This window comes from Berghia stephanieae, chromosome 3 (genome assembly GCF_034508935.2).
Source record: "Berghia stephanieae isolate SIO BIC M18660-M18661 chromosome 3, UCSD_Bste_1.3, whole genome shotgun sequence".
NCBI lineage: Eukaryota > Metazoa > Mollusca > Gastropoda > Nudibranchia > Aeolidiidae > Berghia > Berghia stephanieae.
In genome coordinates this window covers 59,883,203-59,899,916 of record NC_088362.1, presented here as the reverse complement: position 1 = coordinate 59,899,916, position 16,714 = coordinate 59,883,203, and the positions used below count along the sequence as shown (strand labels likewise).

The 16,714-nt window shown below is 36.0% G+C and overlaps 1 protein-coding gene across 1 annotated transcript in view; it reads left to right on the top strand.

Moving 5' to 3' along the window:
• The window catches only part of LOC144969607 (uncharacterized), a 14,019-nt gene extending 3,693 nt beyond the window's left edge, over positions 1–10,326 (top strand). Inside the window, exons 2-5 of the mRNA XM_078908747.1 lie at positions 3,826–3,914; positions 5,306–5,459; positions 7,938–8,066; positions 10,094–10,326. Coding sequence (XP_078764873.1) covers positions 3,826–3,914; positions 5,306–5,459; positions 7,938–8,066; positions 10,094–10,218 — 497 coding nt within the window. The 3' untranslated portion in view covers positions 10,219–10,326. The remainder of the gene's footprint in view (positions 1–3,825; positions 3,915–5,305; positions 5,460–7,937; positions 8,067–10,093) is intronic.
• The last annotated feature ends 6,388 nt before the right edge of the window (positions 10,327–16,714 follow it).

Genomic DNA, 16,714 nt, shown 5'->3' with positions numbered 1-16,714 from the left:
GAATTCGTCCAAACCGACTTCCATCTCGTATGCATCTCTGTCCGTTGTCAGGGAAGCTGCGTACAAGGGTTGTCGGGACCTATTTCGGCTCAAACGGCAGTTTCGGGTCGTCGGAGTCAGTATCATGTGTGGGTTAGCCGTAAATGTAACATTAAACGTGTAGAGAGAACTACTAATTCGCACGAAACTGTATTAACCAAACTATAAACGTTCAAGGGTACACATGATAGTTTTGTCTGTTGGTTCATATGCTTCCGGATGGCAATGTTGTGAGTTTATTAGCCAAGCGCACACTATCTATAGATAGAACGAAGATGACGTCAGTCAAGCCTTTGTTATTATTTTTTGCCATCCGCGTTTATGAGTAATTCTCACTAAACTGTATTAACCAGACTATATACGTTCAAGGTTACACATCGTTTTGTGTGTTGGTCCTTTTTACTTCCGGATGGCAATGTTATGAGCTTCTTAGCCAAGCGCACACTATCTATAGATAATCTGCTTAATACAGTTTAGTGAAAATTACCCATAAACGTGGATAGCAAAAAACAATAACAAAGACCTGAGTGACGTCAACTTCGCTCTATCTATAGATCGTTCGAAGATGACGTCACTCAGGTCTTTGTTATTATATTTTGCCACCCCCGTTTATGAGAAATGTTCACTGAACTGTATTAACCCGACTACAAACGTTCATGGATACACACAGTTTTGTGCGTTGGTCCGTTATACTTCCGGATGGCAATGTTATGAGCTTCTTGGCCAAGCGCATACTATCTATAGATAGTATGCAGATGACGTCACTCAGGTCTTTGTTATTGTTTTTTGCCATCCGCGTTTATGAGTAATGCTCACTGAACTGTATTAACCCGACTATAAACGTCCATGGATACACACAGTTTTGTGTGTTGGTCCGTTATACTTCCGGATGGCAATGTTATGAGCTTCTTAGCCAAGCGCATACCATCTATAGATAGAATGAAGTGAAGTCACTCTGGTCTTTGTTTTTGTTTTTTTCATCCGCTTTTATGAGTATTTCTCACTTTACTGTATTATCCGGACTTTAACAGTTCATGGTTACACTGAGTTTTGTGTGGTGGTCCGTTATACTTCCGGACGGCAATATTGTGAGCTTCTTTGCCAAGCGCATACAATCTATAATACTAAGAGTAACCTTGAACGTTTAGTGAGAACTTCTGATTAAAAAAAAACAGCTGGCTAAAAACAGTAACATAGAGTTAAAACAGTCATTTAGTGATTACTTCTCAATACATTAACTAGTAGATTTTTGACCAATCAAAACATGGAATGTGTGACCTTCACACCTGCTCGGACAAACATATTTAGTTGTTTATAAACAATGACGTGATTGAAATCGACCCCTCTCTGATCATTGTTATTGTTGTTATAAATAGAATGAAATCGATGTCAATCGAGTCTTTGTTATTGTTTTTTGCCATCCACATTTATGAGTAATTCTCACTCAATTGTATTATCCAGACTATAAAAGTTCATGAGTTCATGTCCGAGAGGCTAGGTTATCTAAGTGTCTATTATATAAATCAGACAAAAGATAATGTGCGCTTGGCTAAGAAGTTCACAACATTGCCATCCGAAAGTATAGCTAGATCGAAGTTGACGTCACTCAGGTCTTTATTATTGTTTTTTGCCATCCGCGTTTATGAGTAATTCTCACTGAACTGTATTATCCGGACTATGAAATTTCATGGTTGCACATAATTTTTTGTTTTGGTTCGTTTTACTTCCGGATGGCAATGTTGTGAACTTATTAGCCAAGCGCATACTATCTATAACGGACCAACACACAAAACTATGTGTAACCATGAGCTTTTATAGATAGTATGCTCACAACATTGTCATCCGGAAGTTTAACGGACCAACATAGAAAACTATGTGAAACCTTAAACGTTTATAGATAGTTCGAAGTTGACGTCACTCAGGTCTTTGTTATTGTTTTTTTTTTTGCCATCTGCGTTTATGAGTAATTCTCACTAAACTGTATTAACCTGACTACAAACGAACATGGTTACACAAAATTTTGTGTGTTGGTCCGTTATAATTCCGGATGGTAATGTTGTGAGCTCCTTAGCCAAGCGCACACTACCTATAGTCTGGTTAATACAGTTTAGTGATATTTACTCATAAACATGGGTGGCAAAAAACAATAACAAAGACCCGATTGACCTCATCTTCTTTCCATCTATAGATAGTATGCGCTTGGCTAAGAAGCTCATAACATTGCCATCCGGAAGGTTAACGGACCAACACACAAAACTGTGTGTATCCATGAACGTTTATAGTCAGGTTAATACAGTTCAGTGAGCATTACTCATAAACGCGGATGGCAAAAAAACAATAGCAAAGACCTGAGTGACGTCATCTTCGAACTATCTATAGTCTGGTTCGTACAGTTTTGTGAGAAGTTTTCCTAAACCTGGATGGCAAAAACCACTAACAAAAGACCCGAGTGATATCACCTTCTTTCTATCTATAAACTACGGATTACGCACACTTTTTTATGTTGGTACGTTATATCCGGCTGGCGGATGTTGTAATTTATCTAAACGCATAGCATCAGTAAATTGGACGAAAGCCTTGACATTATAATGGGCATGATCTATATTAACTCTCCATGTGCTCGAGGTCATTGGTCACATTGCAAGATATGCTCAAAATGACCCACTTAGTGAAAAGTGTTCACAGCTTTTTAAATATCTAACATCACGATTGGTCATTTGATTCAGCTTGACACATGGGTATGTTTATAAAATTTGTAAACAAAGCAGCGTGTTTACATTTGTTAAGAAATATCCAATCGCTGGACAGCAACACATCATGTGATTGATGACCTGGTTGGACGAAAACGTGAATATATATCACTCCCATTGATTGATATGCTAACTGAAATTATCGCACAGAAACTCTGTCAAATATTCTTTCAACAGCCTACTGGCGAATAGTGCAATCTTTGTATAATTTAATCGTTTAAATATTCATCTACATCGTTCGTACAGTGCTAAGATAACGATCTGAACAAGTGTGCGGAACAGGTGTCAGAGAAATCAAGAAAAAAAAATAGAAAAAAAAAAACACATCCCATAAAATGAGTCGACCTCACCAGGACCAGTCGAGGTAAACTGATTTTTGGGATGTTTTTTTTAAATTGTATTTTTCTTTCTTGCTTTGTCTGGCACCTTTCATACACACTTGTTCAGTTCTTTATCTTACACCAGTAGCCTGGTGGGATTCCTGACCTCCAACAGTGGGCAGGGAGGTACTTACTGTGTCTTCTATCCCTCTACATTTGTTTTCCAACTTGCTGTCTGTCTTTGTCTTAGAATGAGATCACTTGGTTTTGTCATAACCCTGGTCGGAGTCCTTAGCTGAGAGGGACACAGTTAAATGCATAGTTATTGTTTTGGGAGATGATATTTTTTCCTTATATATCATCTCTCTGTTTTATATTATTATATTTGTTATTTTGAATGTATAATGTACGTATTTGAGTGTATTCCTCTTTGTTGGATCTTGTGCTTGTGTCCGGATGAGACTTTTAGGTGATCTCAAACTAAGTACATTGATGGTATGCTCTTGGAATCTACATCTGTCCCTATTTGTTCCCAGTTCCCCTTTGTCTTACTTTTTCCTGGGTGCTATAATTGTAATTCTAGAACTTTTTACTAACCCATTTTCTTCCTTTTTACTGGCGATGATAAGACCTAAATGTGTTGCAAGCGTCGTAAAACCCTTAAAAACGAATTACACCAGTGCCTGCTCCCTAGTTTCTTACTTTGATACATACAGAGATAATTACTGTGAGGGATCATTACTGGATTGGTTTAACAGACATCATGAAGGAAGGAACTTTCAAATGGGTTGATGGAACTCAATTGGTTAGTAGATTTTAGTGGATTTATCTTTCTCTATGTTTCACGATAATAAAAACATCGATAAAGGATATCATATTGCATATCACATCATATAATATAATAACATTTGATCGTCCGGACTAAATACAATGTGAGTGTCCTTAGTTTACAAGCTCTAATTTTTATTATCGAGCACTCTAGTATCTATAAGTACCCACAAACACTCATTTATATATATATGAAAATAAGTATTGTAACATCGCCGTATATATATATATATATATATATATATATATATATATATATATATATATATATACGGCGATGTTACAATACTTATTTTGGACAGAGATAATGCTGTTAACAACTAGGTATTCATTTTACACTTGAGTACGATGAGAGGATGTGAGAAAAGAGCCTTTTTTCAAGGACTCATCTCTGCGTTGAGCGAGGCTCGAATCCAGGACGTTCCGATCCGAAAGCGGGAGTCACACCACAAGATCACATTGCCGCTCACATGGCATCAGTCAAACCAGCTGATCCTTCCATCTAACACTGATAATAACGTTCTTTTTCTTTATCTGGGATTGTATACAAGTTTTCATACGAGTTTTACTCCACCCATATCCCTAAATAGCAACGCGTAATGATATCATGTTTTCTATTATTTTGTGACGTCAGATTATAAATCGTTTAATTTCACTAAAAATGTGATTCGTTAAAAAGAAGTATTATTTAAGAGGTTTTGAACGTCTTTTATTCAAAGATGACGAAATCGGAATCGATTGAGGGGTAGAATATATGATTTTTTGCACTCTTGGTGTTTTGGAATTCGAACTATGTTCCCAACGCGCACTTGCAAGCGCTTCGTCCGTAATGCTAAAAATCAATATTGTAAGAATCGTATATTATTCCATCCCTCTCAATGGAAAACCCTATCAATTCTTAGTAAATACTTAATCGTTGAATAATGCTTTGACTGCGTTGAATAAAAAATTTAGATAGTCACCGATTGCAAATATTTGAACACATTTTATTGGTGTGAAATATGGTGTAAAAGACAGCTGACTGGTAATTATAAATTATCTTTTGGTGCTCATGAATACACGTTCAACGTTTTTAGTTTTGGTTCAGAGTGACGTGACATTTAAGCAGAGATACAAATTATGGTGAATACCATACCATCTGGTTACAAAACATCTAATAATTTGACTTGTAGGGAGGGGGGGGGGGGGGGGGAATAAACGTATTCTTTCATCCTTTGTATTTATTAAACTCGTTATATTTTTATCGTACAATAAAACATACTCACAAGCTCGTTGTATTATATTGGGCACGATAAGAATAACTCGTTTAATAATACAAAGCGATGAATGAATCGTATGATATCTACCAGTCTCTTGCTTCCCTGACAGAACACATTTAACCGTTGGGCATCAGGGGAACCGAATATCTTTGTCAACAACAGACAGATGGTGGATGAAGACTGTGTCCATCTTGACCACAATTTCAACTGGAACGACAACTCTTGTTGTGGAAAGCTTAAAAAGTACATCTGTGAAAAAAGAGGTAAGATCAGATACAAAAAGATATGCATGATTTAATGACAACAACGAGGACGACGTTGACGCTTATATAAATGATGATAATGATGGTGATGATGATTACGATGATGATGAGGATGATGATGATGATGATGATGATGATGATGATGAGGATGATGATGATGATGATACTGATGGTTATGCTTATGATGACGATTATGAGAATGAGATTGATTGTTTGCTATCATTTGGATAGGACGACAGTCTATCGCAAAGTACATTTACCACCAGCTACCCATTCATTGAGTAGACGAAATAGCCAGATAAAAAAAATTCCCAAACTTGTTCCCTTTGCATGTGAGCCAAGTGCTTTACCAACTGAGCAATTAGAGACTACCATTTTTAGTGTATTTAGAATCTTTGCCAGTAAACTTGTCCTTCGAATATTGATTAACTAGAATCGCCGATATTGCGGCAGAATCTCTCAAACCTAAAAACGTATTCATCATCCTCAGGTACATGGGTACATGGTCGTTAATAGAGTTGTCTCTATCGGAAAAAAATTGTAATATCGCCTAACAGGCGTCATGTCTTATTCTACATGTTACATATTATGGTTGGTCTGAGACCTCTTTGTAAAGCGCTATATAAAAGCTCAATTTAATTTAATCCTGACACCGGCAATAATTGGGTAGGTGGGTTTATTAGATGTTGGGGAAATAACTTTATACTGAATATAATCCTATCCAAAGGGAAGCAAGCACTGTTAGTCAAACCATATTATAGAAACAGAGATGAACTTTGGCTTCAAGGTTGTTTTTTTCCTATTCTGCCGCACTCTGGAAAAGCCCATAATTGGAAATTTGGCCAGAAAACTCGTGCTTCAAATATCGAACAATTTAAATGACCCTCATCTTGGCAAAAAACTTCACGAAGTCCCAGGTTTGAGAGGTTTTTTGGGCCAAGATGAGGGTCAATAAAACCGATCGATATTTGAAGGACGAGTTTTCTGGCCAAATTTATATGTTTTTTTTTCCAGATTACGACAGTATTTATAAAGGTGGATTTGTTTTAAAAGTGTTTAAGAGATGTTTTGGCATTTCATTCATTGATTTGAGTTTAGGCATGTCGAGTAACCAGTGAACTACCATACTATGGAAAACTCGTGTTTAAAAAATTGGCCAGAAAACTCGTCCTTCAAATATCGATCGATTCACATGACCCTCATCTTAGCAAAATAAAAATAATAAAATAAGATCTTGAACTTTGTGAAGTCTTCCTTTAAGTCGTTTAAGAATGTTTTGGGATGGGTTTTTTTTTTCTTGTATTTTCTTCTTGCTATGTCTGGCACCTGTCATACACACTTGTTCAGATTTTTACCGTCATTTAAGTCCCAGGTATTAGATCGATATGCCAAGGACTTGTTTCTTGGACCATATTTACATACGAATTCTCCAGAGGACAGCAGCATACTGGTTATTCTCTTATGGCCATTTTTAGACGTACAGACTTTTCGTACGCGGTCCGACGGATTTCCAGAAATTGTAGATAATTGACCAAAACTCATGAAAACTGAGCGTGTAAACAAGGAATTTCAATCTCGTCCAAAGGATGTCTGTCCAAGCTCCTGATATCGGGAGCCGCCTGATATTTTCATGACTTCGTGTTGATGGGTGATTAATTTTCACTGAAGTCCCTCTTACTTCAAACTCCGGAAAGGGGTCTTTCTCTATTGAGTGAGTGAAGTTCAATCATTTATTTGTGCTGTGGAGTTGTGTTTTAGCGGTCGTGTGATGATGGTGATGTGTATGTGTGTGTATGTGTGTGTGTATGTGTGTGTTGTCCCAAATCCTATGCGGAGTAATTATCTGTACCTCTGAACGGAACTTCTCTCGTCGACATCTGTCGATTCGCGGTGACCCACATCCATACGCCGCGTCAGATTGTAGTCATCGTTAACTCATAGCCTGACACTGACCAAAACATTGCATCAAAAAGCAAGTCTTTAGCCACAAAACAAAACAAGTCGTGAGTTGTATTCAACAGTTGAACCAATGGAATCCCTTGTTTCCTTGAGCTCTATTAACGACAACTCACTGGACCCTGCATAAACCTAAAATATGACGTCAAACTATAAGTCCTAGAGGGTTCTAGTGTCAGGCTATATTATGTTAACGATGGCTACGGTCAAAATCGTGTTCGTCCGTTGCCATCGTAAACTTATAGCCTGGCACTGAACAAAAAATGACGTCAAAATACCAGTCTTTGGCCACAAAAGAAAACAAATCGTGAGTTGTATTCAATAGTTCAACCAATGGGCCCACTTGTCTCCATGAGCACTACTAACGACATTCACCAGGAGGTGCAAAAACCAAATAATGACGTCAAAATGCCAGTCTTTTTGGATTTCAGTTATAACTTAACTATGGCTACGGTTCGTCGGTCCGTGTACGAAGAGTCTGTACGTCTAAATGGGCCATTAGAGTTTTGAATCCATCGCCAGGGCCTGGCTGCAACCATAACAATGGTGGATGCGATACGACATGTACTGAATCTACAAATGGAGACTGGGCTGTGTCATGTTCTCAGACTTGTGGAAAAGGGTTTGCTCTCGAGGGTGAAAAATGCTATGGTAAGATATTATGGTTTTAGAATTTGATTATATTTCACATTTTGATGATGATGATGATGATGATGATGATGATGATGATGATGATGATGATTATGATGATTATGATGATGAAAATTAAAGCGACATCACGGCAATTCTTGGATGAATTCAAGTCTTTCATTGTTGAAAGTCCACTCACGCAAGCAATTTTATTGTGCTCGGTGATTTTAACATCCACATAAATGAATAATAACTGAGCTTTTAAATGGCGCAATGTCCACTATACGTGCTCAAAGCGCTTTACACGGGGTCCCTGGTTAACAGCAACATTTAACATTTAGGACGCCTGTCATGTGATATTACATTTTTTTTGGACAGAAACAACGCTGTTAACGGCCAGGTAATCATTCTACACCTGAGTATGGTGAGAGAATGTGAGTAAGGAGCCTTCACGGGGACTGAACTATGCGACGAGCGAAGCTCGAACCCAGCACTTTCCGATCCGCGCAAAATGAGCCCGAAGACACCATAACATCAGAGCTGTTCCATTTGATAATGTCCTGCCTGCAATATGACCCAAATCTTGAAAACGTCTTCGCATAAAAAGCGAAACACGTTGAATCTTGTCTTCAGCTAAACCGATCAAAACATCCTCAAGGATCAATCGATTGATGACAACAACATGTCTGATCACCACTTCGTTAATTTTGTACTCAATATGGAAAAACAACTAAACAAGACAGAACTCATTGTGTTGAGAATAAAAGATAAAGTTGACAGGATGAAGGACAGACATTATGATAAATAACATCAAGATTCACAGATCTCAAAGTGTCAGAAATTTAAATGAATTTTTAGACATGGAAAAGCAATTCTCGAAATTATGCCAAACCATCCATTATTCGCTCCGAAACAGTGGACAAATGCGGAACCTTATTGACGAAGTCTTGTGTAAAATGCTCGTTCACTCAATGATTATCCCTAGACTTGAGCACTACATCTCCATCCTCTATTGTTTGCGAAAAAGCTCAATTGCAAGACTACATCTACTCCAAAATAAAACTGATTGCATTGCTACGATATCAAACAAATCAGATCTCATCACTCCAGTCATGCACTCGTTGGATTGGCTTCCCGTGGAGAAGCGGATTGCTTACAAACTTGCCTGTTACTGTTTTACTTGCGTCCATGGTCCTGTTCCCAACTCTTCTTTCTATCTATCTATAATCCGAATCGCTCTCTCACTCATCTACTTCCTTTGTGCGGCTATGCGGTCGAGTGGTATGACACTCGCTTTTGGATCGGAAATTACTGGGTTCGAGCCTCGCTCCACGCATAGTTGAGTCATTGGAATAGGCGCTTTACTCACATTCTCTCAACGTACGCAGGTGTAAAATGACTACTTGGCCGTTAACAGCGTTGTCTCTGTCCGCAAAAAATGTATTATCGTCTAACAGGCCTCATGCCTCCTTCTACATATTAAGTGTTGCTGTTAGTCATGGACACATTGTAAAGCGCTTTGAGCATCTTTAGTGGATATTGCACTATATAAAATCTCAATTTTTGTTACTTCCTTGTTCTTGGACCGTATGAGTCCTCAGATGAACTTCTCACGACGTGCTTTTGTACATTCCGCTCACCTCTGTATAAAATGTAGACACCAGACACAGTAAATCCCTGTCCTTTATTAAAACTTCTATGAAAACAGAGTATTTCCTTCTAGGTTATCTTTGTGTGATTTTATTGATTGATAGATATACTCGCATGTTTTTCTTTTCTTTTTTTTTTTGTATTCTTTGTATCAGCGCACGGCCTATAGGAATAATGCATTATTATATTTTATTATTAAGATGAATTAATGTTCTCCTTATTCTTTTTTGTTTTTGTTGTTGTTGGTTGAAGATGGGTTTTGAGCCCGAAACGTTCAGTGTTTGATAATTGGTTCTTTTATGAAGCTGTTATATTCAGTTCTGTTTATTACATCTTACAGTCCACAGGTTGTAGCAGCTTTGTATCACTTATTAATGTTTTATGTGTTATATTTCCAGATATAGATGAATGCACAAATAACAATGGAGGGTGTGACCAGCTATGCGTCAACACCGAAGGCTCGTGGAATTGTAAATGCAATCCGGGCTACGAGTTCGACGGGCACACCTGTAGCCCTAAATAATCTGAAAACGATGATACTACGACATATTGGCTAAATAAATAAAGTATTACATTGTGACCCAAAACAAAAGGCAAACATGAATAAATAAATGTTTAAAGAAATGAAAAACTTGTTATGATTCATGGGCTTGATTAAGGTTGCCCATTTTATTAATAAACTGTATTGTTGTTGTTTTTGTCATTATTACTATTATTATTATTATTATTATTATTATTATTATTATTATTATTATTATTATTATTATTTATTATTATTATTGTTGTTGTTATTATTGTTAATATTATTATTGTTATTATTATTATTGTTACTATTATTATTATTATTATTATTATTATTATTATTATTATTATTATTATTATTATTATTATTATTATTATTATTATCTTATTATTTTTTTATTATTTTGTTATTATATTATCTTATTATTATTATTTATTATTATTTATTATTATTATTATTTATTATTATTATTATTATTATTATTATTATTATTATTATTATTATTATTATTATTATTATTATTATTATTATTATTATTATTATTATTATTATTATTATTATTATTATTATTATTATTATTATTATTATTATTAATAATAATAATCAGCGGCGTGGCTTATTGACGGCATATGGTGGTGCCATGATTAGAAGAAGAAAAACATTCTAAAACAGTGAACACGATTAAGAGGAGAGAGCACATGTTAAAAACTCTCTTTTTTGGAAGGGTGGAGGGAGGGTCGATGGCTTCTACGAGTGGACAAAACTCACAAAAACAAATAATTCATGAAAACAACAAGCCACAACACTGAGATACAAGTCCCGTATGAAAAGGTCTTTGTAATTATTCTTTGTCCACAATTTAAAGGATTGGATTTGGTAGATAATGCAATCAATATGTGATGAATGCAAATCAAAAGAGAAAAAAAAAACCTATGACAGAAATTACTTACTTTTAGTACTTGTAAAAAAAATCTGCACGGCGATGTTTCATCTCTGCAAATCTTTTTATAATGTGTTTATTGAAATCTGGAATGGCATCTATTTCAGCTTTGTGAATTGACGGAATCATTAATGAATTTAACCGCTCCTGTTTCATTGAATTTCGCAAGAAATTTTTCACTCTTTTAAGGGTGCTAAAACAACGTTCAGGAGGTCAAGAAATACGATGGAAGTGGTTAAGGTCACTATAGCCTATAGATGTCCATGATTTGTCAGTGTTTGTTGAAAAGAAACGTTTTTTATCTAAACTAACTGTGAGCCATTCATGTCTGTCATGCCATGTCACTGAAAAAGAGCGTTTTCGAGATTTCCACCCTTGTGTTAATTCAAAATCAGTTGGTTGGTGAGGCCCTAGTCTTTTTATTTCTAATAATTTGTCATCTAGTGTCAATCTCCCAAACGGTCGGTGAAGTAAAGAGTCAACTTGATTCATTGCAATTCATTATTTAACAAAACAAAACTTCAAAGTATATCTCAAATAATGGAAATCAGTGGAATACGATTAATGATTGCACAAATAAAAGGTAGATTCAGATCTTAAAGCATCACAAAGAAAAAATCACTCCACTTCAGTACTTAAAAAATCTAAAACCACACCAAAGTATAACTGTTGACAATCTTCGCTTTCTTTCTCTGACTGACACAAATACACACGCACAAACACACACATACACACACGCACACACACACACACACACACAAATAAACACTCATACACACGTAACCATCAACTCGGCACTGCAAGCAAGAAAAATGTCGGTAGATTAGTCCACAATGCTTCGTTGCATAGAATTACTTTATTCAATAATCGTGAAAAAGAGGTTGGGGGGGGGGGGGGGGTGATTTTGATATGTCATATTTTTAAGTTTTATGTTGTCTTTCTTTGCTGCTTACAAATAAACTTGACAATGATCAGTGTTGACAGTAATGTAATATTTTGGATGGCCGAAGTTACCCTAATTTGGCGCATCCCCCCGTCCAACGGTGGAGCTCTCAGATCCTGGCACAAGTCGAGGGGTTTTCCGCAATTTGAAGATAGTATAATTCGACCCAGTTTCTCGCTCAATCAGCTGTAGCGATACTAATGGATAGAGCATTGACCGGAGCTCGGATTGCTTTGCACCACGGTGTTGATTCAGTCACTAATTCGCGCAGTGATGTCACCAACACACGAGTCGGCGCAGTGCGTGGTTCGGAATCTTGAATAGAGTGGAGACTAAAAAGGCAGTATGTTGTTAGCGAGTTGGCGAAAGACAGTGGAGTTAAAATTTCTGTTTTATTTTTCATTGAATTATGCTGTTAATGATTTTTAAAAGATTGGTGTGGTGCCTGGCACCATTCGATCCAATGGCCCCACGCCACTGATAATAATAATAATAATAATAATAATAATAATAATATAATAATAATAATAATAATAATAATAATAATAATAATAATATAATAATAATAATAATAATAATAATAATAATAAATGTTATTTATATAGAGCATTACCCCGTTGTCACAGGCTCTAAGCGCTGTACAGTGATATAAAACAAAACATATTACGGTAAGACAAGATAATACTTTAAGCAAGATTTGACAGTTGTCAACGAATCCGAGCATCTCACGTGTGATTGGTGTAATGATACATTTCAATCGCCTCAACTTTCCCATGATTGTAAATACATCACTTCACACAAGTCGACACAAATTATCGCGTGACAATGCAACGGTTATCGTAGTGTAGCAAATGTGTTAATCGTTCTAGCCCTGGGACAATAAAAGGAGGGCCTCTGGGGTCTCACCTGCATTTTGACCTCAATTCGCACCTATATGTTAGCCTGTGGAAGACATCACTCGAAGATGTCACTCGAAGCGCACTGACGCTACAGTTACGACACCCAGAACACGACTGGACTACAGCCAACAACCAATAATAATACCAGGCCTACCAAAATCCTGAAATAGTATTGGTTCTTTGAGATTCTCCAACTCCCGTCGAAAACCTTTATACATTGGAGTGGGGGAGATAACAGTCTCCCTCCATTTCACCTACTAAGAGCTCACTGCTCTATAGTCAACTCGAAAAATTCCTCTTAGCAAGAAAACTGGGTCAGTGAAAAATTTTCATTGTGTTACTAGTAATTATTTAATTATACTAGTGTGTAGGAGTGATAATTAATATTGTGTTTTCGCCTGGCAGTAAGTAGACACGTCCAAAAATTAACAGGAATCAATAACTCTTAATTGATATTCATGTTTCCTATATAGATATTCATTCGCTATCTTTATATATATATATATATATATATATATATATATATATATATATATATATATATTATATATATATATATATATACATATATATATATATATATATATATATATATATATATATATATATATATATATATATATATATATATATATCCTTCCCCATCCCAGTAACTCAATGTGCCCCGTTGATTTCAAATATGGATTTATTCATTGCTAGTGGCGATGTAAGGGTATTGTATGGAATCCCTCACGACTCCACTATTCATTGAATATTAAAAGGTTGCAACCTAGTCAAAGATTTGCTCTGGTATCTTTCACAGATCATTTTACAGATCAGTTATGACAATAACCGTCAGCCTTTGATCATCTAGCATGAACCTGTGTTGATAAACCCTGTTGAATGACTCAGTATGAATCAATGTACTGACAGACCACATTCTGTGATGAACAAACAGAACGGCAGACTATGCCTCAGGTCACCCTACTAACCATCCCCACTTTAGCTACAAAAGGAGACAAGCGTGTAACCTGGCAAGCAGTTGAAAGCTACCGACCCAGAACGGCTTCTGTTTGACCTAACGGGAACCTCCTCACGCAACCAGGCGCTATAAGCTAAAACAAATAATAAGAAAACTGAATAGTTTGGTGATACGGGATGAAAATCAATACTCATAGAATGCTTTTAATGAATTAAAACCCGCATTATTATTATTTGGCTAATTATGTGTTATCTTGTTATTACATTAGGCAATTCTGTTAAATTATATAAAAATACATTTCCTTTAACGGGGATTAATACTTACCTTCTGAACCTATCTATCCCCATACAACGTGCCAATACTCTACCACTCCACTATTACCTATTACTTAAACTTAAAAACATTCTATTACTATCAGTCAAAGTGTCAGGAAAATTTTAACCATAAAAAATGGAATAAAATTGGCACCCGATGCTGTCTATGGGGAAAACCATTTAACCTATCTCTTTCCTTGCCAACCTCCTACATAGACGTGACAATGGGAGAGAGTTCCAAAACTTGGAGAGAAGGGGGGAGGGGCGGGTCGAAGAAAAAAAAATGTTTTACGCAAGGTCTTAGGTTTGACAAGGATTGATTGGTCATTGCTTGACCTCAAGTTTCTATTGGGGACATACGTGTTTAGAATGTCTTTAATATAGAAGGGACTCTTAGTGCTCAAGGATTTGTAGACAATAGTACAAATTAATCTTATAGGTAACTCTTTTTTCCAATGTAACTCACGGATTGGGTGGGGTTCCTGACCTCACATAGTGGACAGAGAAACACTTACTGTGTCTTCTATCCCCCCTATATCTTGTTGGGACTCCTGACCTACCATAGTGGACAGGGAGGTATTTACTGGGTCTTCTACCCAAATTGTTTTCTCTCTTTGTCTTGGATGTGATTACTTAGTTTTGTATTGACACTGGTCAGAGTTCCTTGGCTGGGAGGGAAACAGTCGAATGTATAGTTATAGTTTTGGGAGATATTTTTCCCTTGTAAATCATCTCGCTATTATCCTATTGTTATTTCTATTTCAACATATGATTTGTAAACATTTGAATGTATTCCTCTAAGTGGGATCTTGTGCTGGTGTCTGGGTGAGAATTTTAGGTGATATCAAACTAAGATAGTGTGCTCTTGGAATCTACATCTGTTTTCTATTTGAAGCAATTCCCCTTTGTCTTACCTTTTCTTGGGTGCGTTAATTGTAATTCTAGAACATTTTTACTATCCCATTTTCTTCCTTTTTACTGGCGCTGATATGACCTTAATGTGTTTCAAGCGCCGTAAAACCCTTAAAAACAAATAAAACTAATAACTCACGGAGAAAGAGAGTTGCTGACGTGTATTTTTGCGTACAATGAGTCTGGCTGCCTTTATCTTGAGCAACCTGAAGTTTATTCATTTAGTTTTTAGCTAAATTCGCCCAAAGGGAGTTACAATAGTCCAATTTGGCTAAAACAAGGGAATTAATTAAAAGTTCTGCTATATGCTTTGGTATTAAATGACGAATTTTGCTTATTTTTTTTATTTCTATCTACATAAATTGTATGGTGTTATTCGCGTGTCTTGTCATGGAAAGATCTTTATCAATGATAACGCTTTATTTGAAAGTTCTATTGTACTGTTTCCGAGAGTAATAGGTGATTTAATTGCCTGTTTAAGGATACTTCCACACATTAAGATCTCAGTTTTATTATCATTTAATTCTAACTTGTTTTGGTACATCCAAAATTGAATCTCATTAAAACAGCTCGAAATTCGTTGTAATAGGAATTGTAAATTACTAAGGGCTACTGAATCATAATTAATATTGTTATTATTATCATTATGGTTATTATTATTATTCTTATTATTCTTATTCTTATTCTTCTTATTAATAATAATAATAATAATAATAATAATAATAATAATAATAATAATAATAATATAATAATAATAATAATAATAATAATAATAATAATAATAATAATATTGTTGTCAATATTATCATTAATATTATTATTATTATTATTATTATTATTATTGTTGTTGTTGTTGTTGCTGTTATTGTTATTGTCTTCTGCCGTAATGGAGTTGCCGCTAGTATGAGCCAAAATAATCAAACAAACAACAACAAAAAACCCCACAAAAAACAAGTCCCTGCAGGCCTTATAATTAGCATTTCTTACTCCGCACGGGTTTGCATGCACCAGATGGAAGTCGACTTGGAAACAATTCGGTCCCTCCTGGGGGCGGGAACGTAGTCTTCTCGAATAGAATGAGCTTTTATATAGGGCACATCCACTAAACGTGCTCAAAGCGCTTAACAAGGGGTCCCCAGCCAACATCAGCACTTCACATTTTAGACAAAACATGATGTCTGTTAGGCGATATTTATATCGGATAGAGACAAAGCTGTAAAAGGCCAGGTATTCATTTTACACTTGACATGGGAGCAAAGAGCCTTTTCCAAGGACTCAACTATGCGCCGCTTGGGACTCGATTCCAGGACTTTCAGATCCGAAGCCGAGTGTCATACCACTAGACCACATAGCCGCACAAAATGTTCCTAAAACTACAAATTTCGCGTAACCCTTTCCTGACTACCCAAAGGAAAATCGTCCCATTCGTTACGATGCAGCCGATGTTTTTCTCAGTCTGATTTCTTTTGTACATCATAATATTTGAACAAAAATGTTTGCTCTAGTTAAAGTATATTAACACTGTGT